General features: G+C 41.7%; 1 protein-coding gene and 1 long non-coding RNA gene across 9 annotated transcripts in view; one reads left to right on the top strand and one right to left on the bottom strand.

Annotated features, from left to right (window-relative positions):
- Positions 1-24014, top strand: part of LOC119022301 (glycine receptor subunit beta-like) — a 167000-nt gene that overhangs the window by 74970 nt on the left and 68016 nt on the right. For all 8 annotated transcript variants that reach the window (XR_005075889.1, XR_005075888.1, XM_037103023.1 and 5 more), the window contains 3 exons: positions 4157-4224; positions 4622-4848; positions 17539-17621. Coding sequence is in view for 6 of the 8 variants with exons in the window: in XM_037103023.1 (XP_036958918.1) it covers positions 4157-4224; positions 4622-4848; positions 17539-17621 (378 nt within the window). In the remaining 2 variants the exon portion in view is untranslated. The remainder of the gene's footprint in view (positions 1-4156; positions 4225-4621; positions 4849-17538; positions 17622-24014) is intronic.
- LOC119022383 lies at positions 9859-14021 on the bottom strand. The gene is made up of 3 exons (XR_005075899.1): positions 13985-14021; positions 13398-13489; positions 9859-10413 (listed from the first exon to the last, which is right to left on the bottom strand). It is a non-coding gene; the product is annotated as an uncharacterized LOC119022383 (long non-coding RNA).

The raw sequence follows: 24014 nt of genomic DNA, 5'->3' as shown, positions 1-24014 counted from the left end.
TGTCAATTAGAACATTGAATGTTTCAATTTGAAACTTTTCTTTCCCACCAAATTCAACATCTGGCTCTGCACTTTCATCAGCCATATGTTTGCGCTTCTTTGTGCGCTGGAGATCATGCCTGTAGTCTTGGGAAACTGAATCAGTAACACTTAAGGCTGATCTTTCAAATTGGGCAAAATTGTCTCTCTGTGCTGCCACAAAATCACGAAGAGAAATGAGAAGCTGTGTAGCCGTATTTAGGTTGATGTTAGGTTTCTGCAACTGCAGGCTTGTGGCTTGGAACCGCTGCAGTATTGTATCCCAAAAGTATGCCATGACAGCTATCTCTAGGGTGTCCAGCTTGCCACAAAGTGCAGAGGCCTCACTTCTAGTGTCACGTTTCTCCTGTGTATCTTACAATATTGTGCAGAAGCGAAATCTCTTCTCACAAACAATACATTATTGATGCACGATATATCGGCATTAACACCAGTATCGGACAATATTTGGTATTTTTTAACATATCGGTATCGGTCCGCTTGGCCGATATATCGGCTGATGGAAAAAAAATATGTATTTTATTGTTATTTCACTGAAATATACACATTCGTGCACAACAGACTGGAGGTTGTGAGTGCTTCCTCATACCAATATCATATATTTTTTTACGTTCGATGATATGTTTCGAAAATTAAAAAAAGACATTCAAAACTTTTTGTATGATTTTAAGTTAGTAAAAATGGTTACTGGTCAAATTTGGAAAAAATATCTATCAGTTAATATCGGTTATCTGCTCTTACAACAACATTTATGTCAGATAATGGTATCGGCCAAAATTTTCACACCGGTGCATACCTACAATACATCTAAGTTCTATTAGCTCTCTACTGTCCTACTGTCCACTACCATCCCCCGAGGCCCTCTAGTCGCCGTACCCCATAGCCCAGGGGCCCTTTGATTGGCGTACCCCAGGGGCCCTCTGGTTGCCGTACTGCATGGCCCAGGGGCCCTCTGCTTGCCATATCCCATGGCCCAGGGGCCCTTTGATTGCCGTGGCCCAGGGGCCCTCTAGTCACTGTACCATATGGCCCAGAAGCCCTTTGGTTGCCATATCCCGTGGCTCAGGGGCCCTCTGATTGCCGTCCCCCGTGGCCCAGGGGCCATCTGATTGCCGTCCCCCGTGGCCCAGGGGCCCTTTCATTGCCGTGGCCCAGGGGCCCTTTAGTCACTGTACCGTACGGCCCAGAAGCCCTTTGATTGCTGTTTCCCGTGGCCCAGGGGCCCTCTGGTTGCCATATCCCGTGGCTCAGGGGCCCTCTGATTGCCGTCCCCCATGGCCCAGGGGCCATCTGATTGCCGTCCCCCGTGGCCCAGGGGCCCTTTCATTGCCGTGGCCCAGGGGCCCTCTAGTCACTGTACCGTACGGCCCAGAAGCCCTTTGATTGCTGTTTCCCGTGGCCCAGGGGCCCTCTGGTTGCCATATCCCGTGGCTCAGGGGCCCTTTGATTGCCGTCCCCCGTGGCCCAGGGGCCATCTGATTGCCGTCCCCCCTCTGGTTGCTGTACCACGACCCTGGGGCCCTCTGGTTCCTATGTCCTGTGGCCGAGGGCCCTCTGACTGCTGCCACTGCCCCCCCTCCCATTTCAGTTCACCCTTCTCTCTCGGTTCTCTCTGTACTTATGCCATATAACATAGACTAAAGAGGTACAACTAAAGAAGATCCTAAAGAATAGAGGCCTCTGATATCGCAATCGGCATCGGCATCTGCATTGTTGTTGGGCCCCCCCGGGCCCCCTGGAGCCATGGGCCCCGGGGCGCCCGCCCCACTTGCCCGGTCGGTAATACGGCCATGACCCTAAGTTATCTTGAAAATGATTAGTATCATCATTACTCGCTGAATCACTGGAGACCGATTTAGGGACCGTCATTAAATTACTTTGCATAAATATATTAATATAAAATAATTGCAATATCTTCCATGTCATGTAACCCAGTGACTCCCATGTAACCCAGTGACTCCACTGGGTGCTCAGCACCCCTAAAGCTGTGACCCTAGAATCGCCCCTGAGGTTTACCTTATGATCTCAGTGAGGAAACACGATCCAACACACACAGCCTCTGAAACAAGACCAGACCACGCCGCCAACACGGAAACCAGGCTCCATATGACAGGGAAGCAGACACATCTGATGAGGAAGGTGCGCACCTACATATAGGTCTGTGCAGCACCCCTGCAATCAAGTTGATTGAATTCCTGCCTACAGCCTGGTGGCACTTAAAGCAGAAAGAAAAGTGGAGATTTATTCTGCAGCACCAGTATCATCATTAGAGGGCATTTGAAAACAAGGGAGAAAATGGCCATTTTGCCACATCAGGATCATTCGATATTAGCTATCGCTAATTTGCCCCAAGCACTCCCATTTAAAAGTGCCTCTTTCATCGTAATTATGCTTTTACACGAAGGTTTGACTCACATACATTCACAAAAAAAACCCTAGGTTGCATTTTGGCGAGAGGTTCACTTTAAAATGTTGGCCTGCTCTTTGGTTGTTTAGCTCTTTCTCTCTTTTAGGCTGTGTTAAATATTTAGATATACGGTTAAGGCTGATGTAAACAGAATAAATTAACAGCAAATAAGTTATCATGGTAGAGTATTAATGATTTTGAAGAATGCTTAATTTTGATTGTTTCAAGGTTGTAAGATGCTTGAATTCAAAATAGAAAATAGACTACTTTATCTTCAACATATTTTTTTTGTCTTTTGAGTTGAAATGAGCAAGCATTAAATTATGGTGATGAAATCATACAATGAAAGTTAACAAGAACAGCTAGTGTGAATAAGACAAGTAAAGCAGCAATCATTAAGATACATAATTCAAAGCAGTTAAAGATTAAAGATCTCCATTTGGACTCAGGCCCCCCTGGGCCCTCTCCTTGTCTAAATTAGGGCTGTCAGGCAATTTAAAAAAAACATCTAATTCATTACAGAATTTGTAATTAATTAATCTTATTAATCCTATTTTAATCTCATATCTGTTAAAGTTACCCAAATAAAGAATTCGAATTCTAGGACATTACAAAATTGTATTGCATGACTAATCAATTGAATACACTAAGAAGAGAAGATTTGAAATCCACACTTTTTTTGGTAAAGTGCGTTTCATAAATGGAATTTAAAAGAAAATGGTCAAGCACATCCCAGCAAACCAATTAGGCCAGGTGCGTTATTCAAAAATGCAATACAAATACACTTAAATAAATAAAATTCAGAAATAAAATAAGGCTGAGTCTAAAATAGGCACTTAAGCAGACTCTAAATTCAAAATGAGCACTAAAGCTGACTCAATACAGCAATTCAAAATGAATAGTACAAGTATAAGGCTGTGAACAGTGACAACGAATTTGTCTTCAAAATAAGAGCTTTACATTGCACCCAATTTGAGATAAGAACTGGGTTCTTACTGGGGGGCTTTTAATTAGAAAGTAGCGACCGTCCTTAGCTTGCTAACACAACCAAACAGCTACAGAGACCGAGGAGATGCTGCATTTCCTGGATTTCAGTCGGCTGTCCAGTTGTTCATCTTAATGTCCGCGGATGACGTGATGGACTGACTGCTTTGATCAGCTGTTTCTTGGTTTTACAACTCCTCGGTTGTGGTTCTCACAACAGTGCACTGTCACCTCCGCCCACCTCACGCAGAGGCCAGCACATTTCTGCCTCGTTTTTAGACAGCAGGCGAGACGGAAATAGTGTACCCTATGAGGTGGCTTGTAATTGATATTAATTTGCAGTGTAATTAATTAATCTAATTAACACGTTAAACTGACTGCCCTAGTCTAAATGTTAGAATATGATTATTTTTGTTCTGTGTAATGGTCAAAGGATTACGGCTTATTTAGGATTTGTGTCTGTCTGCTGTCAATAGTGAGCCTATTGAAATTAAGCAGTGAAGATAGATCAACTGACAGACAGACAGAGCATGACAGTTAATTTAGTTTCTTAGCCAGCTACTTTTTGTGCTTGTAAATTTAACCTATTCCATTTTGCCCCACTGCTATAGACTTCCATCACAGAGAGAATGGAAACAAATGTAAATGACTAAATCTGTCTGTCTGTCTGTCTGTCTGTCTGTCTGTCTGTCTGTCTGTCTGTCTGTCTGTCTGTCTGTGTTTCAGGTATCCCAGTTGAGTCCAGGGTCAACATCTTCATTAATAGCTTTGGGTCCATCCAGGAGACCACTATGGTGACACACACTGCTAACACACTTTTAAATAAAAAAAAAAAAAAAAAAAAAAAAAAAAATATATATATATATATATATATATATATATAAATATATATATATATATATATATATATATATATATATATAATTTTTTTCTGAATTTCTGTCAGTATAGCGCAGCTACTGCTAGATAGCACCAAGGTATGTGAAATAATGTTTTCATATTTTGATTGACCCAACTCTTTCTCACTGGCAAAAAGATTTTCATATTAATATTGCTAACATTATCAGTGTTGTCATAGTGCTGGTGCCTAAAATAGCAGGAAACCCTAACCCAGGAAAATGTCAGTGGTAGACAAAGCAGCAACAGAATTAGCGATACTGGCGATTACTAATAAAATGTCTCCCTCTACAGGACTACAGAGTGAACATATTTCTTCGTCAGAGATGGAATGACCCACGCTTAAGACTTCCTACTGACTTCAAGAGTGATGCACTGACTGTTGACCCAAACATGTTCCAGTGTTTGTGGAAACCAGACCTTTTCTTTGCCAATGAGAAGAACGCCAATTTCCATGATGTTACACAGGACAACATTCTGCTCTTCATCTTCAGGAATGGAGATGTCTTGATCAGTATGAGGTATGGGCACACCTTTGTCGTATTTGTTTATCAATGCCCTAGACCATGGGCAAGGCTAGCCCATTTTTAGGGGTGCTCCAGCACCCCTAAAAAAGGGCTCAGCACCCCTAAAACTTGGAGTAAGAAATGATGTTATTCTAAAATTTGTGTTCGTCTTTGACAAGGTTAAATTATGTCCAAAGCATACTCTGTAGTTGGTGGCTTAAAATGTATATGTGAAGGACGAAAATGAAAACACCCCCACTTAGCAAATGGTATCATCCTTTTCTCACGACCAATGGGCTAAATGAATAATGAAATAAGGAAAATATAGACAAACACTGGGGGTTACAACAAAAAGAGTAAATGAAAAATAATTGAAATGATTCTGTACAAAACAACCCAACGCTCATTTCCTATGTAAATAAAACTCCTGAATGCTCCTTTAATTATGCTCAGAATAGCATGAGCGGTCAGAGCAAAGCAGAGCAGCGTGGACAGAACAGCGGAGATCCCCAGTGAGCAGACGGCTCAGGTTTGGAGATAAACCACCTACCCTGGTGTACAGCTTGGCCTACACAAGCATGACTGAATTATAACAGAAATCGTACTTGACATTCTTGAAGGAGGGTAAATTCAAATACATACAGGAACGTTTCAAGCGCCGCGGCCCCGTCAATAAGAATTAGAGGCACCGGGGATGTAGCGCAGCAGCTATCACTGCAATCAGAGCCACAAATCTATTGAGTATGCGGCTAGTAGACAGCATGAATATGGCAGACAGACAATGAGCAGGCCTACCTCAGCAAAGCAACGCCGAGTGCACATGGGCCGTTACGCACAGGCTCTGTTCCACACGTTCCCAAAGCACTCCTCCAGCCGGTGGACAGCCCAGCTCTGCTGTGAAGCAAGTAAGAAAGCGCACGCCGATTTTATGCCAATAGCACCGCAAATGTGCCAACTGCGCTCCTCTGGACTCAGGCTTCAGACGTTGTTCCTGGGATCAGTTGGAGCCAATCTCCCAGTTTGGGGGTTACTGCCCCCAGTGCCCCCACTACCATGGGGACCACGCTAGCCTTGACCTTCCACATCCGTTCCAGCTGCTCTTTCAACCCTTGGTACTTCTCAAGTTTCTCGTGCTCCTTCTTCCTGATGTTGGCGTCAGCTGGGATCGCCACATCTATCACCACCACCCTCTTCTGCTCTTTGTCCACCACCACTATGTCTGGTTGGTTAGCCAGGAGCTGTTTGTCAGTCTGGAAGCTTAAGTCCCACAGAACCTTGGCCCTGTTGTTCTCAGCCACCTTTTGTGGTATGGCCCATTGGGATTTGGGTGCTTCTATTCCATACTGGTTGCAGATGTTCCTGTATACTATCCCAGCCACTTGGTTGTGCCTCTCCATGTACGCTGTTCCAGCTAGCGTCTTACACCCTGCTACTATGTGCTGGACTGTCTCAGGGGCTTCTTTGCACAGTCTGCATCTTGGGTCTGATCTACTCTGGTAGATCCTGGCCTCTATGGCTTTTGTGCTTATGGCCTGTTCTTGTGCTGCCATGATTAGTGCCTCTGTGCTGTCTGTAAGTCCTGCATTTTCCAGCCACTGGTAGGATTTCTTGATATCAGCCACTTCTTCTATCTGACGGTGGTACATGCCATGTAGGGGCTTGTCCCTCCAGGTTGTCTGCTCCTCCTCCTCTGCACTCTCATCAGGGTTCTGCTGCCTGAGACATTCACTTAGCAGTTCATCCTTCAGGGCCATTTTTTTGATGTATTCTCGAATTTTCGATGTCTCATCCTGGACCATGGCCTTGACGCTCACTAGATCTCGGCCTCCCTCTTTCCGCTTAGTGTATAGCCTCAGGGTGCTGGACTTGGGGTGGAACCCTCTGTGAGGTGGTGAGGAGCTTTTCTAGTCTTGATATCTGTGGCTATTATGTCCTCCTTTGGCCAGCTTATGATACCAGCGGGGTAACTGATGACTGGTAGCGTGTACATGTTGATGGCTCGAACCTTGTTCTTACCATTCATCTGACTTTTCAGGACCTGCCTTACTCTCTGGAGGTATTTGGCTGTGGTTGACTTCCTTGTGGCCTCTTCATGGTTTCCATTAGCCTGTGGGATGCCAAGGTACTTGTAGCTGTCTTGGATATCACCTATGTTGCCCTCTGGTAGGTCAGTCCCCTCTGTCCTGATCATCTTGCCTCTCTTTGAGACCATCTGGCCACACTTGCCCAATCCGAATGACATTCCTATGTCATCGCTATAGATCCTGGTGGTGTGGATCAGTGAGTCTATTTCTCGCTCACTCCTGGCATACAGCTTTATGTTATCCATGTAGAGCAGGTGGCTGATTGTTGCCCCACTACGGAATCGGTACCCGTAGCCAGTCTTTGTGATGATCTGACTGAGGGGGTTCAGGCCTATGCAGAACAGCAGTGATGATAGCGCATCTCCTTGGTATATGCCGCACTTGATGTTGACTTGGGCAGTTGGCTTGGAATTGGCCTCTAGGGTTGTCTTCCACATTTCCATCGAGTTCTGGATGAAGGCCCTTAGGCTCCTGTTGATCTTATACAGTTCCAGACATTCCAGTATCCATGTGTCCATTGAGTCGTAGGCTTTCTTGTAGTCAAACCAGGCAGTGCACAGGTTGGTCTGTCTCTTCTTCTAGTCTCGGGCGACCGTTCTATCAACCAGTAGCTGGTGCTTGGCCCCTCTGGTGTTACTGCCATTTCTTTTCTGTGCCTCACTCATGTATTGAGCCACATGCTTACTCATTTTTGCCGAAATGATGCCTTACAGGACCTTCCATGTTGTGTAGAGACAGGTAATTGGCCGGTAGCTGGATGGGATGGTTCCCTTCTGGGGGTCCTTCATGATTAGGACTGTCCTGCCCTGGGTTAGCCACTCTGGGTGGGTCCCATCCCTCAGCAGCGGTTCATCTGTGCTGTTAGGTGTTCATGGAGTGCAGTTAGCTTCTTCAGCCAGTATGTATTGATCATATTGGGGCCTGGTGCTGTCCAGCTGTTCATCTTTGACACTCTTTCTTGGATGTCTGCCACTGAGATGGTTACTGGTTCTTGTTCTGGGATGTTGCTTTGGTGTATATTATATATATATATATATATATATATATATATATATATATATATATATATATATATATATATATATATATATATATATATATATATATATATATATACACACACACACACACACCACAACACATCACCATTGATATATTCAAAAGAAATATAGAAACAATGGTCAAGCCCTCATCTGAGGATCGTAACTGCTATTTATCAAAGATATGCTAAGTGCATAAGAGCTATGATCAAAGTGCTGACGATACAAACATACAAGTGCATACATTATTTTTTTGTTTGTGGGAGGTTAGAAGGGAGTCATGTTATGCAGGGTCGAGGTGAAGTCTGAACAGATGAGTCTTGAGCCTTTTGTGGAATATTGAGAGTGATTCCAGTGTCCTGACATTGGTCAGGATTTCGTTCCACCACTGAGGTGCCAAAACAGAAAAGAGTCGCAACTTTGCTGAGTGGGCTTTGTTTTCCCTCAGCGATGAGGCTACCAGCTGGCCAGCTGATGTAAAAGAGCAATGATGTTGGGTCTGCAGGACAGTCCGTGATTGAGGATTATGCCCAGGTTCCTCGCTGTTGATCAAGGCGATACCATGCCGTCCTAGACAGTGACTGACAGGTCCATGCAAGGGCAGTCTTTCCCAGGAATGAATAGGAGTTCAGTTTTACTAAGGTTGAGGTTGAGATGATGCGCAGCTGTCCAAGCGGATATGTTTGCCAAACATTCCAATATGCACTTAGCAATGTGCGTGTTGGAGGAGGATGGGGTCATTATAACAGTGGTAAGAGAATGCTTGCAAATTGATTGCAGAGCCCACTGATCTAGTGTATAGTGAAAACAGAAGCTGTCCTAGTACTGAACCTTGAGGGACACCAGTTTCCAGAAAACAGGGTTTGGACAAGGAGGTCACTTTCTGAAAAGTAGGAGGACAGTTGGTTGCAGGGTTTTAGAGAGGAATGAAAGAAGAGATAGAGGCCTGTATTTTTTTCTTAAGTCAGCTGAGTGTAGGGTGGGTTTCTTTAGTGACTTTACAGTGGCAGTGGAGAGAAGATAAAAATAGTTTCCTGGGGTTGGAAGCAGAGCACTTGATTTTTGACAGGTAGAAGGCAGTTTTGGCAGCTGATACAGTTGAGGTGAAGTCAGAGAGGAGGTGGTGGTATTGAGCAAGGTCATCAGGATGATGTGATTTTCTATATTTTGGAGAAAATTAGAGTCTAAAGTACACAAAATGTCATTTACCATAAGGACAGTTTTGGTGGAGTGACAGGCTCTGAAATCTGATTGAAAAGGTTCAAGGAGAGGACTTCCGGGTTGACCACCTGTAAGATGGCATCATAACAAAATCTCTCCCATCCAACCTTGACGAGATATCTCTGAGAAACCCCGAAAACTCATTATTTTTTTATCAAACTTATTATATCTTGAAAAGGGTGCTTAATGGCAACCAGAAACAAACCCATGAAAAGCACAACGCAACCCAGAGGCTAATGTGAGCGCTGTCGATAACAAGCTAACAGAAGCAACCATGCAAACAATGTCTGCTGACGAGAGCGTACACTTGGAAATTAACAACCTTGATAATGACTACGCCCCATGTATTCTCAAAAAGTGCAGGGACTACTCTGAAATATGGAGGGTTCTGAAAGAAAGACAAATCCCGTTCCAGACCCTTTACCCAGCTAAGCTTAAGGTCACACACAACGATGGAATCTGAGCATACAAGACAGCAAGGGAGATTTCGCAGGACCTGTCAAGAAGGGGACTTCTGGTTGAAATCATCAGGCCCACTGAGATGCTCTTGGACCAGCTACAGCAGCTATCCTGGAAGAGACCCCTCTGACGGAATGACAGGTGGGCAACCTCAGAGTGACAGGCTCGGCAAAAAGAGAGGACTCAGATACAGATTTGCAACAGTATTGACAGGTTTTACTTTCAGATATTGTATCTCTTCCGACAGAATGATAAAGAAACAGGCTATGAAAATCTCTGGGTCTAAAGGACAAGACGAAACAACAAGAACACAAAATGAAAGAACAAAAAATGCTCCCGTAGGAGGAATGAAGGAAACTACACTGATCTGAGGACTAAGACTATGAAAATTCAATAAATCAAAATCACCCAAGGGAGGAAAAAAATTATCTACTCCAACGAAGCTATAAAAATAAAGAGAAAACGTTCCAAAGGAGGTAAACACAAAACACAAACAAAATCTGAATCTGAAAACAAAAGGTCTAACCAGAAAAATACAACTCAAAATCACTCTTCTTCAGAGGCATACAAAACAGAAAATAAAGCGTGACAATACTTATCTTGATACAAGGCTATGAATAAGGCTGGATGTATTCGACAGGACAAACAAAATACTCTGGCAATGCAGACAGGGGAAGACAAAGACTTTATACACATGAGGGAGGGGAGCACAGGTGGAAACAATCAGGGATTAGGGATGAGGTCAGACCGGTGACACAAGAGGAAGGGCAAGTGACCTGAAATGAGAGGAGAGTTACTTTTCAAAATAAAACATGGTAAAGTGATAATGACAAGGAAGTAATGGGACATTTGGTCGCAACTCTCCTCAACAAGGGCCCTCTTAATCTGTCCTGAAAGAGGGGATTTTCCTTGAAGCCTTGTATACCCTCAAGCAGGGTCTCAAAAAGGACCCCTATGTTGGAAATCATGAAGGATATGTATTTTCGTTTGTTACCATTTCCTTTTATTCTATGTTAACAAGGTTTTGCTGTTGTTTACTCTCTGTTTGTTCTTATGGAGAGAAGAGGGAATGCTTTTCAAATCACTGAATGTAAAAACAAGCTCAACCAGTCAAATGCAAGATAGTTCAATAAGAATAATTTCCTTTAATGTCAACGGGATGCTTAATCCAGTCAAAAGAGGGAAAAATTCAAAATTAAGGAGGGAAAAAAATTCAGATTAAGGTTTTCTCCAAGAAACTCACCTCAGTGAATTTGAACATTAAAAATAAAATAAGATAAGATTAAATAAAATGGGCTTTAAGCATGTGTATTCATCCTGTTATAAATCAGGTCACAGAAGGGGAGTTGCCATTCTGATAGCAAATGCTGTAAATTATGGCCTGTCTGAATTTAGAGATGAAGAGGGGAAATATATTTTGTTAATTGGCAAAGTGGAAGGAATCTTAGTAATGTATATGCTCCCTCAGGCAGCGGATGGTCATTTTACAGACACATAACTGAATTAATGACTTCTAAAGGTCAGGGGACTGTCATATGCGGGGGTGAATAAATACACGTTTAATTCCAAAACTAGACTCTTAAAGGTGGAGCCCAAACTTCAGTGGTATCAGTAAAAAGATAAACAATTTGATGATGGTAACAGGTATCATAGATGTGCGGAGAGAATATATCCATCCAGTTGGGATTATAATTATTATTCATCCCCTCAGGGCCCATACTCTAGGATAGACTATTTTTTAATCTTTAGAAGTGATCTCCATAGAGCAGTGCAATGTGATACTGGTCCAATCGCTCTGTCAGATCACAGTCCCATATATATATGTCAATACATCTTAACAATAAACCGAGGACGAATTTTTGGAGATTTTTGGAGACTCAAATATCTTAAATAATACACAAATAAAAAAAAATATATAATTAGAAAATGAAATCAAAGTATATCTTGAACTTAACAATAATGGAAAGGTGAGGCCGCCCGTGTTTTGGGACGCACTCAAAACTGTAATTAGATTTTGACTGACACAGCTCAGTACCTATGTGTAGATAGCTGGCGCGCTAAACGACCCTGGCTTTAGGATGAAGAGAAGATGATGATGACAATGAAGAACAACAGTAACAACCCACAACAAGGAAAACTATTTGTACTATATAAGTAGTTATGACATACATATATTGTTCTTCATTGTCGTTGTTTTTGTCGTTGTCATCATCTCTTCTTCTCTCCGTTTTAAAGCCAGGGTCATTTAGATCGTCTGAATCTGGGGATAAGGCGACCAAATTTTGGCCCATCAGCTTCGACAGGCTTCCTCCTCTCAGCAGATTCCTCAAATTCATACTCCTTCTGGCGTCACAACCGATCCTAAAAAAAATTAATGATCAGTTTAAACAGTTTTATTCCTCTTCGTATGCTTCTGAGGTTGGGCCTGATCTGTCAGCCCTGGATAGTTTTTTTTGCCTCAATGGAGTTGGTTAGGGTTGATGCTGACACTGCCAAGCGGTTAGAGGGGCCAGTCACCATAAATGATCTTAAACAGGCAACATTTTCTATGCAGTCTGGAAAATGTCCAGGCCCAGATGGTTTTCCGACCAAGTTTTTCAAGACCTTTTTTTGACAAATTGGCACCAGTTTTGATCGAAATGTTCAATGAATCTCTTACTCTTTCTAAATTACTATTAAGGGGGCTATTTCACGTCTATATAATCTTATTTATTCTTTGCAGCTAACCCCGCTGCATAAAATTAAAACCCAATGGGAGGAGGATCTAGGGGAGGAGATCTCGGAGGAGCTATGGGATGCCATTTTGCATCGGGGTCACTCCTCATCTATTTGTGCTAGACACGGTCTGACCCAGTGCAAAATCCTACATCATACCCATCTCACTTGAGTGAGGCTTTCCAAAATCTATAATGATGTCGATCCCATGTGCATCAGATGTCATCAGGCTCCAGCAACCCATGTCCATATGTTTTGGTCTTTTGGTCACTACTTAATTTTTGAACGCAGATATTTAACTCTATATTTGTTTGTACAGGGGTTCAATTTGATCCAATAGCATGCACCGCTTTGTTTTGGGTTTTACCTCCTATTTTGCAGCTTCCTAATTATAAAGCTGACTTTGTAGCCTTTGTCTCCTTATTGGCTAGACGTTTGATTTTATTGAGGTGGAAGTCTCCTGCTCAGCCTTCTCACTTGTCTTGGATCAGGGACATCCCTCAGTCTGTGAAATTGGAGAAAATTAGGTGCTCGATACATGGTTCTCTTGCAAAGTTCAATAAAACTCCATTTTTTGCACATGTTGAGGGATCAGTTTGTCAGTCAGGATTGTCTACAAATTTTATTTGTTTATTTATTTGAGTTTAAGTGCACAGATTTGGCCTTTATTTAGCAGTGGATGACCATTTTGTGTTGTTGTTTTGTTCTGTGGGTTAGGGTTAGTGTGTGAATATGTGTGTATTTATTTATTTATTTACTATTATTTACCCCTTATCTGTTTTCATTTTATTTATTTTATTGTATTTTTCTTCTTGTTATACTTGACACTGTTTTGACTCTCGAACTGTCATCTCTTGATTTTGTTATGTCACTGAAAAATCAATGTTAATGTACTTTGCCCACACAGTTGCTTCCCAAACTCATAAATATCCTAAATAAGTATGAATCACTCTCAGGTTATCAACTTAATATACAAAAGACTCAAATAATGATATTTAACTATGTTTACAAATATATTATCATGTGGCTCAGCTAAGGCCCTTACTATGTTTATGGTAGCAGTTGTTGGAGGCTCTGTGGGGAAAACAATGCCAACCACTTCCACATATTCTGGAGCTGCCAGGTTCTTATCCCCTACTGGCAAGAAATACATAAACATGTTATCAATGTATTTGGCAGTAATAGTAAGAGTAATAATGACAAGAAACTTGCTCATATACAGCAAGTAAAAAGGCTGTCACAAGGAGATGGCTAAAATCAGACTACTGAAGAGTGGATAGAAATAATACATGAAATTTATATTATGGAGCGACTATCATTTTCCCTCAGGATCCAAAAAGAAAAAAAATTGCCTGAGTTGGACCAAGTGGACTGACTACATCAAACCAGTTAGTTCAGATTTTAATTGACTTGACACTATGTTTGAAGAGATGTTAGTTAACGGATTTATGTACTAGACACAATAGAAAATGTGGGTATGGACATCAATAAGAAACTATGTGTATGTAAGTTTCTGTTTGATTTTTTTTATGTATGCATGTATGTGGATATATATCGGTGTGTGTGTGTGTGTAGGTATATATGTAGTTATACGTGTGTATGCATAAGAATGTGGTTGTTTGTATTCCTTACCATAGAACTCTGGTGAACCATGGAGTGAAGCGCTTACCTGGTACAAAATCAGCAACAGACAGTTGTTATCCACGATGTTATGCAACTGCAATCATTCAGATCTGTGTAATGAAAAGTAGAACAATCTCCACCTTAAGTAATAACAACAAAATATTGCACCAGGAGCAAGCTAGCGAGTGCATCGCTAGCTAGTTAGCAATAGTGCCACAGGTAAATTACTCACTGATAAAGTTACTATTTCTACACAGAAACATCTGTCAGTACACGTGCTAGTAATCCTTACAGTAAAAATACATGCTACTCATAGTTTCAAAGACCGTTAAAACATTAAACACAGAAACATTAGTTGCAGCATCGGGCACATGTACCCACCTCCAGCTCGGGAGTATTTTCCTGTACTGGGGCATGTACAGCACGGCACATGAAGAGGAATCTGACTGTGCAGTTGCATTATTAACCCACCAGGTGGCTCCAAAACTACGGCATACGTCTCTTTATAAAAGCAAGGAATCTGTGTGTGTGTGTGTGTGTGTGTGTGTGTGTGTGTGTGTGTGTGTGTCTGTTCCTCAAATACCTCTGCAGATCAGGATCAGACTGACCTGAGAGTTTCAGCATGGCTGCTGCTTGGTTCAAGGTTGTGCGACGTCGGATTTGTTTGGACTACAATGATACAGATAATAAATTATTTCATAAATGCTTCACAAATTCCGCGAGTATTGTCCACCGGAGCCACCTCAGTCACGTGACTGTGGTGGTTCCGGTGGACAATGCTCACGCACCAGAGCCAATAGCTGCAGAGCTCAACAAGCCCATGACATACCCTAAGAAACAAACAGATTTATACCTGCAGCGGTGTGAGCTGGACCGGGATTTTGACAGCGGTTCGGTCCCGTTCCGTTCTGTGCATCTAAACTGACTGTTGTGGATTAATGAGACTAAACGAGTCCGGATTGAGTCTGTTCCGGTCTGAGGAGATCCGGAGATGTGCAGACAACAAAGTGGAATCGGAATCTGTGGACAGTCATGTGTAGCTAGCTGCTAGCCCACCCCCACGGCCCACCTCCCGAGTAGACGGATGCACCGGTAGGTCCAAACCTGGACTTAGGGTAAATAATGTCTGCCATGCTTTTTCGCAAACATTGCCGTCACATTTGCTTTTTCTACTTTGATTTTATGTTTTTTGTGATTTAGGTCCATTGTATTAATACAGTATGTCAAAATAAAAAACAAAACAAAAACTGTACAGTCACATGTGAGGTTGTGCTGAAAATAATGACACCAAGTAAATAGTTTTTATGATAAAATATAATGGCAAACCAAACATAGTCAAAAACGGCCAATTATACCCTGGAATATCGGATTTCACAAAAAACCTAGATATCCCTGACATCCCACCTTCAAACAGCCTCATTTGGCCATCCACGAAAAAGCTACTTAACCTCCCACTTTTCTATATGAATACATATTTCCTACGGGCACTGCACTAGTAATTGGATCACTTGTCTAGTAGATAGGAGGTTAAACTAAGTTTGCATTAGAGTCTCTTCATATATAGTTCTTATATGTATATATATACACACACACACACACACACACACCCACACACACACACATATATAGTGTTGTGCAAAAAAGTGTTTAGTCAGCCACCAATTGTGCAAGATCTCCCAATTAAAAAGATGAGAGAGGCCTGTAATTTTCATCATAGGTACACTTCAACTATGAGAGACAGAATGGGGGGGGGTCACGTGACCGGCTGGATAAGATGGCGGCTTAGGCTGTTTACGCTTCTCCTACTCTCTTCGTTTTTGACTAGTCTTTCCCTTCAAGTCTTTTTTTTCTTGCTGATGCTATTGCAGACACGCTAATGGAGAGACAACGTGAATATCTCGAGCCTCGATTCGCTCAACTTCACGAAATGGGTAAAGGCACAGAGGATAAATTGAACGTGATTCAGTCTGATTTGTCCTCGCTCTCGGCAAGTATTGGAGTGGTGAAAGCAGATATTTCGGCTCTGAAGAATACTGTCAAAGAAAACTCGGGAGCAGTGGCTAACCTTGAGTCTGTGCTGTATACGCTTGAACTTAAACTGGCGGATATGGAAGACAGAAGCAGACGCTGCAATGTTCGTGTCATCGGTTTGAAAGAGGGGGTCGAGGGGTCAAACAGTGTGCAATATCTGAACCGAGCACTGCCGGAGTGGTTCCCGTCTCTCCAGTCTGAACAGCCAGAGATAATGCGGGCCCACCGGATCTACAATGGACGCCCTGACCGAGACAGGCCACTCTCATCTTTAACGTCCTCCGCTACACGATGTGGCAGGCGATCCTCTGAGCTGCGAAGAAGGATCCAATCACCGTTGATGGCAAGAGAGTGAGATTCGCCGCTGATTATAGTAACCACACAGTCAAGCACCGACAGGCTTTTACGCAGGTGATGGACACCGCGCGAGAAAGAGGAGTTGAATTTTTTCTCCTTTATCTGGCGACCCTGAAGGTCAAAGATGGGGCGGCCTATCGTGTCTTCAATAACCCCAGAGAAGCAGAGGAACTAACCCTAACCCTAACCCTAACCCTAACCCAGAACTGCTGATCTGGTGCATGCACACTACTGCACATCATGAGCTTTTGACATTGTTTTAGTTCTAAATTATCATATTTGTATATTGTGTGTATTTGTTGTGTTAGGGTTAGGGTTGTGTTATGAGATCCTGGAGAAACGTAATCTAATTTTTTGCTCCATTACTTTTGTTGGCACAGCTAAATGACAATAAAGCTTCGATTGATTGGTAATTGTGAGGCAGAAGTCATGCTCAGCTTGGGTCTTGTCCAGTTCAGAAAAATCTAACCAATGGCTCCAGATGTCTGTTTAAAAAGATACTCTGTGAGTTTTTCCATCACTTTCAGATGATATCTGTCTCCCCCGACATACCTCCGACATAAGTAGTGTTTGCCTAATGTCCACCTACAATTCAAAGCATGAGAGCGACATCACCTGGTAACTTTATTGTCCAGCTGAGGTCAGACAATCAACAATTAACATAAGCTGCAGACTCTCGATTATGCTCTGTCTCTGTATCAATGCAGAATCTTCCCCGTCCACATCTTATATTCATGAAAATTTCTACACCTCTAGTAAATATGGTTTAACTTGCTTAATATTAGCATTTTAGCATTGTGTTGGGAACATGTTAGCATGCTGACACCTAAAATTGTGAAGCCTAATAGAACCACTTTGTTCTATAGACTGTCCCATATAAGTCAGATTGCAGTGGTGCTGGGTAGATTTATTTATAATTAGAAACATTTTATGGCAAATTATTTGAATAATATAAATACATACACAACATGAAGTAATAGTCTCAAAAAAACAAAAACAAATATTTGGGTCTCTGAGGGCTTACAACATCTGAGGACAATACTAGTGATTCAAACTGGAAGACAAAATATATATCTAAGTGATGAATTAAAACTTTAGCATTATCCTGTTAAGGAGAACCCTTTTGCTTCTTTGTGCATGTGTGTGTTCATGTATGTGTGTCTTTCTGTGTGTAGGCTTTCAGTGACGCTGTCTTGCCCCTTGGATCTTACACTCTTCCCAATGGACACTCAGCTATGTAAGATGCAACTGGAGAGCTGTGAGTACACACACACACACACACACACACACACACACACACACACACACACACACACACACACACACACACACACACACACCACACACACACAAAGTCAATCAGTAGAGTATTAATTTGTTCTTTCTGGTTGAAAGAGATGATTGTGATTAATGTGAAGAAAATATTGAAGAAAACAGACTACGAAAATCTACAGATGAAATAAAACTCTGAATGTAACATGAAAAGTATAAAGAATGATTCAGTTGTGTTTTTTTATATATATATATATATATATATATATATATATATATATATATATATATATACATACATATATGTATATAATATATATATATATATGCATATGCATAGGCAGTATAGGTAAATGCTAGCAGCAGCGTCATCCACAGAGGGTTGCCGAAAATGGGGGGGGGGGGGGGGGGACCCAGAAAAACCCTTTTTTCTGGGTTCCTGGCTCAGTGCACTGTACGTGTCCTCTGTGAGGGGGGCGGGTCGAGAGCCGAGCTGCCTGAATCTGACTGGACTGAGACCCCAAGACCAAGAGAGAGATTTACTGATACTGTAGCGGAATTACAATGTCCCAAAGACTGAAACCATCCGGCACCCTGTGAAGGAAAAGAAGGAAAGAAGAGAAAGAAAATCATGATGAAAATACAGGTACAGTAACGTCAATGTTACTAAGTGAAATTGATAGTTTAATGATCGTAGTTACTGTTGTTGGAGCAGAGTGTTAGCTTGCTAGCTTACTTTCGGACGACAGCAGCAGTGTTTAATACTAAATAAAAAGCTGAGTCGACGTGTTAATGTTACTCCACCTTCAGTTCATCAGGGACACTTGGAAAGTTAACGTTAGGCCTGTTCCTGTTGTTTAACCTGTTGGCTGTGTATTCCTGCGGGTCATTGTAACCATTTGGTTTATTGTGTCACAGTTCATGTTTGGTAAAGTTTACATCAAGTGTATTACTGTTAATATTCCACACCTTAGTTTCCCATATCATTCATAGGTGAAATATATATATATATATATATTCACTGCACTTGTACTCTGGTTACACTGAATTGGATACAATGACAATAAAGTTGAATGAATCTCACCACATGTTCATTATTAGTCTATATTAGTCTTATGTATAGCACACATCAACCATCTGTTTTTATTAAAATGCAACATCCAGTGGTCACATATACTTCTCTTCTCTCTTCAGATGCACATATTTCACTACCAACCCAGTGACACAGCATCAGGTGCTTCAGTCCCTCTACCTCAGCACAGTAGAGTGACACAGCATCAGGTCTAAAGGCTGCACCAATAGACCTGCTGACTGGCCATCTCTTCTAACTGACTACGTAAGATAAGAGTTAGTTCACAGAGGACCAGTTCAAATGAAAAAGCAGTTACACATTTCCCAAAAACAAGATGGGAGAGTGTTGTGGTGGAAATTTCTGTCAATAAAAGAGTAAAGTCAGATCTGTCTTTTCTGTAAGTTTAATCCAACCATCTGCAGATGGACTCACCACCCAGTCAAATTCATGAGCCGAGTGAATGAGCCCAGAGTAAAGGAGTGTTCACAATTTATACACAGATATCAACAAGGTCAGGGGAAGAGACAAGCACTCTTGGCGCCAGCAGTGATTAAGTTACACACATACGTACATACGACTATCCCAATCAGACAGGCTTCTCATCGACACAAGACATAAAGTTAAAACTTCATGACGCATAACCTGGGACTCTGTGTGAAGCATAAAACTATCAGACATAAAACATGAGACAAGAAGGTGACTTTCTATCTGAGTTTTGGCTGGTTCGTGACTCTAGGTCAGAGGTTAGGTGTTCATACATTTGCATAAGATATCAGTCACATGAAGCAAGTTAGATAAATGTTTTTAAGAAATCATATTCAACAAAATAGTTCAAAATTCATCAACCCATAATGAAAAGGAATTTTTCCATCACAGTGTCAACATGACTTTTGTGACAGAGTCTTAGTCAATGGGGAAAAATCAAAAGAAGCTGGCTGATGTACTCAAACAGAAATAATATCTTGCACTGCTTCTGCTGCTAAATGTTTTCTCCAAAAGAATACAGATTTAATAAGGAAAGGACTAAAGGACTGGAGTAATGCAAGCCACAAGCTGAAGGTTCATGAAGACAGCCGGGAGCAAAGTACCCACATGGCAACATGGAAGGAGTTGGAGCCACCAGAAGTGCAGATGAAGGAACTGTAATGTCTACTGAGCTCCGGGATGGCAGGTGAACCTGGAAGCATGGCCCCATTGTTACACCAAGGACTCTTCTGGCACAAATAGTTGATTTGGTAGACCAGCACCGGGGTCAGTGTGATTTCTTTAGGCTTCACAGACTATGGTTTTGATCTTCCAAGTTCCATCTCTGATGTAGATGGCTCGATGGACTCCGGGTCAGCAGGAGGGACGTCTGCTGAGAGCAAATGAGAAAGGGCATCAGGTTTTCCATTCTTGGAGCTGGGATGAAAGGAGACAGTGCACTGAAAAGGGCTAAAGAATAGCAGTGGGCCTGGCAGGAATTGAGTCTTTTAACAGAACATAGGTATGCAATGTTTTAATCATCTGTCAAAATGAGCAAAGCCTCCATGGTCCCTTCTAGCCAACGTTGCAACTCCTATAGTACCAAGATCACAGCCAGGAGCTCTCTATTTCCCACGTCTTGAGGCACAGGGATGAAGCTTGTGAGTGGAGGCATTACGCTAGGAGAGGATGACCCCTAAGCCAGAGTTCTAAAGTCCACCTCCACCACAAACTGGCAGGCCTGGTCAGGATGTTGAAGGACAGGGGCATGAGTTTCTTGTCGTGGTCTGGCTGAAGCCTCCCTTGAGCTACCATGAAGCCCAAAAGGCTGACTTCAGCACTTTCCACTCAAAAAACTCACATACTCTGGTTTCATGTTAAGTGTCCAGGAGTCGTCTTAGCACCAGCCTCACTTGCTTCCTCCAGTGTTCTGGAGAAAATCAGGATATCATCCAAATAGACGAAAACAAAAAAGATTTAGCATGTCTCTGAGAAAGTCACTCATTAGAGCTTGGAAAACAGCAGGGGCGTTAGAAAGACCATACAACATCACTTGGTACACAAAGTTTCCCAGGGGGCTGTTGAATGCTGGACCAGGTGGTAAGCATTGCCAAGGTCTTGTTTGCTGAAAACCTGGGCATGACACAAAGGCTCGAATAATGGGTGAATTGGGGGTAGGCAGAATTTATTTTTAACTGTAGTTGATACAGGTGTGAAGACTCCCATTCTTCCTCCCTACAAAGAAAAAGCAACCCTTGAGGGGGGGTGATGAAGGTCGGATTAAGCCAGAGGCCTTGGGAATTATTTATGTATTTCTCCATTGGCTCTCTCTTGGGGTTTGAGGGTTTCAATGGGGATAAGCAACCAGGGAGGGATGAAACTGTCATCTGCACCGGAGTCCACAAAAACATGAATGGGTAGCGACTCATGTGATAATTGGAAAGATACTGGAAGGTTGATGCAAGATGTAGAGCTGGAAATGGTGGTCATCTGTCAGCGCTAGGCAGGAGGAGAGGTGGTGTACGGAGTAAATGCAGAGTTGCTTGTTGAACTGTCATTGTTGTTCCTCAGGGGTCAATCGGGTCCTTCCCACCTGCATGGGTTCCTCCAGAACAGCAGGAGGAGTTCTGGCAATCCAAGTGGGACGTGGGGATCTCTGAGGTTTGGGTATGGAGTGAAAAAACTGACTGGGGTTGGAGCTACCTTGTCTGCGGCTGGAGGATGCCTTCTCTCTCTTTCTTTCTCTTAAACGATTATCTAGACGGATTACCAGGGAAATCAGCTGCTCTAGGGATGCTGGCTCTTTTCTAGATGCTAACTAATCCTGTAACCTTTCAGCTGCCAAAATGTGGAAATCAACTGAATAAGTAGCTGCAGACTGTGTACATAACACGAGAATTGAGAGCCCCTGAACCCGCCTCCCACAAAGCCGTGGGAGGCGGTGGGAGCACCCCACTGAGGTGCTCTTCCTCTTAATAAATTTGTGGTATAAGCTACGTTAGCTTCATCTGATGTGTAACACACGATAAAGTGAATGCAATATAGATTAGATTTCCAAGAGAGTGAAACAACTAGAAGTCATGGAAAACGACAATCTAACTGGAGCCATGTACAACATCGAACTGATGAAATCATTTGGCAGCAGATGGTGTGGAGGGCAGGGTTTGATCAGCAGGCGCTGATTGCCTAACTGCTGCAGGTGAGTGTGTGACAACAGCTCCAGTAGCATAAAGTAGTTAATGATAACAACAACAATAATAACAACAACAACCACAACCACAACCACAACAACAACAACAACAACAATAATAATAATAATAATAATAATAATAATAATAATAATAATAATAATAATAATAATAATAATAATAACAATAACAATAACAATTCCACCACAGAATTACAGGACAAGACAAAACTCATGGCGACATGAACTTTCTTAAATGACAGATTTTTTGTTTGGTTAAAAATCATGTTACATTATTAATTTGATTATTGTGACCATTCACCAGTAACTATTTGAATGAAAACGTGTATCAACCCAATCAAGTAAAAAGTAAGTGATTGGTGCGGCTTAGAATAAACACATAAAGAATCATTAAAATGTTGAGGGCCAAAATTCCAAAATTCCTAGCTTAAAAAGAATTGTAGTGCTTCATGCAACATTAATAGGGAGTTCTGGGTTAAATTTGGCTATCAATAATAATGAATGATTATCAGGGATCATTCTTCACTCTTGTTGAGAAAGTAAAATGGTTAGTGCACATATAAGAGTTCTCCATTTGTTGTGGGAACGATTCCATCAAAAATAAAGTTAATCCACTTGGCTTCATTGGATGGTGAGTGGACAGGAAGACATGTCTTGTTTCTTGTAAACAACAAGGAGAAATTGGGTTAATTTGTTTACCTTCCACATGTTTGTTTTAGCACAAAAACACAATAAATGAAGAAGACTTAATTTATCAAATTTCTAATAATGAACACAATAGCAAATCAAATAGAATTAACAAAATCTACATAATCACAAATGAGATTTACGTACAACCTGCAAGGACCAAAATAACCGTAAAGCTAACATTAATCAAAATTACTGATTGAAGTGACTCCAATTATTACAACATAAAATCAAGAAAATGCCATAAAGGGCAACTGATCACAGCAAAAATGAAATAAAGTTTCCCACTGTCTATCTTCTAATGTCCCACAGACGGGGAAATTTGTTTGTCGCAACAGCAGAATATTAAAAGAACACAGTAATAGCAAAATAGACAAAATAATTCAAAAGGAAAGAAAAATATTATCGACGTATGTACATATTTACATGATATAGTACAAAAGTGAGCAACCAATTTTTATATACAGATTTTAAATATAGATAATAAATATTGGTGTTGAAATTAGTTTTTACAGATTTAATGCACAGTGCAGAGTACAGGGTGAGGTCTATATGGGGCAGTGCTGGTTGACGGCAGCAGGAAGGAAGGACCTGCAATCATAGGCGGAAATCCCGGGGGGGTGACAGAGGGGACATGTCCCCCCCTCCAGTAAAGCTGTCCCCCCCAGAATAATTTTAGACACAATTGATAATTTTTGAACAATGCAGTAGCATTTATTGAAAGAACAATGTAAGCGGTGCTCATGACAATTGCGCATTAATGTGCTATTTACATCTTTAAAGATTTAGCCCCCCCCCCCCCCCCCATTACTAGAAATAGTTGAATCCACCCCACACTGTCTCCAATGGGCGGAGCCAGCAGCTGCAGCAGGGTGTGGACGGAGCCTGCTACTCACACCTGCTGCGAGGTAAGAGGTACCACAGAGACATAGTCACATAAGTTACAACAACACACATCCAATTTACAAAAAGCGCCAGGTCCAGGCTATCTGCAACATTTATCTGGCATTGTTCAAAAGCTTACTCATTTACGAGTGCTGTTAAGCTAAGTTAATAGCTACAGATATAGAGAGACAGAGTTAGGGAGTCACAATACCTACAGTTTTAAAATTAGAGAGTTAGAATACATACAGTTTTTAAGTTAGAGAGTGAGAATACGTACAGTTTTAAAGTTAGAGTGTTAGAATACCTACAGTTTTAAAGTTAGAGAGTTAGAATACATACAGTTTTGTGGCATAGTTGTCAGATGTTTGTTGAAAACATAATAAATACACATTTTTGAATTGTTTTATGTTGGATTATTCTTTAAGGTATTTCCTTTAGTTTTGGAATTGTTTGGAGCTTTTACCTCTTGTAAAAATATTTAATGGACTGTGGTAGAAGTTGGAACAGTGAACAAAGGTATTATGTTAGAAGTGCATTGTTTTAGAGAATAGCATAATCTGATA

Source organism: Acanthopagrus latus, chromosome 1 (genome assembly GCF_904848185.1).
Source record: "Acanthopagrus latus isolate v.2019 chromosome 1, fAcaLat1.1, whole genome shotgun sequence".
NCBI lineage: Eukaryota > Metazoa > Chordata > Actinopteri > Spariformes > Sparidae > Acanthopagrus > Acanthopagrus latus.
Note: the sequence above shows the minus strand (reverse complement) of the source record. Positions and strands in the feature narration are given on the sequence as shown.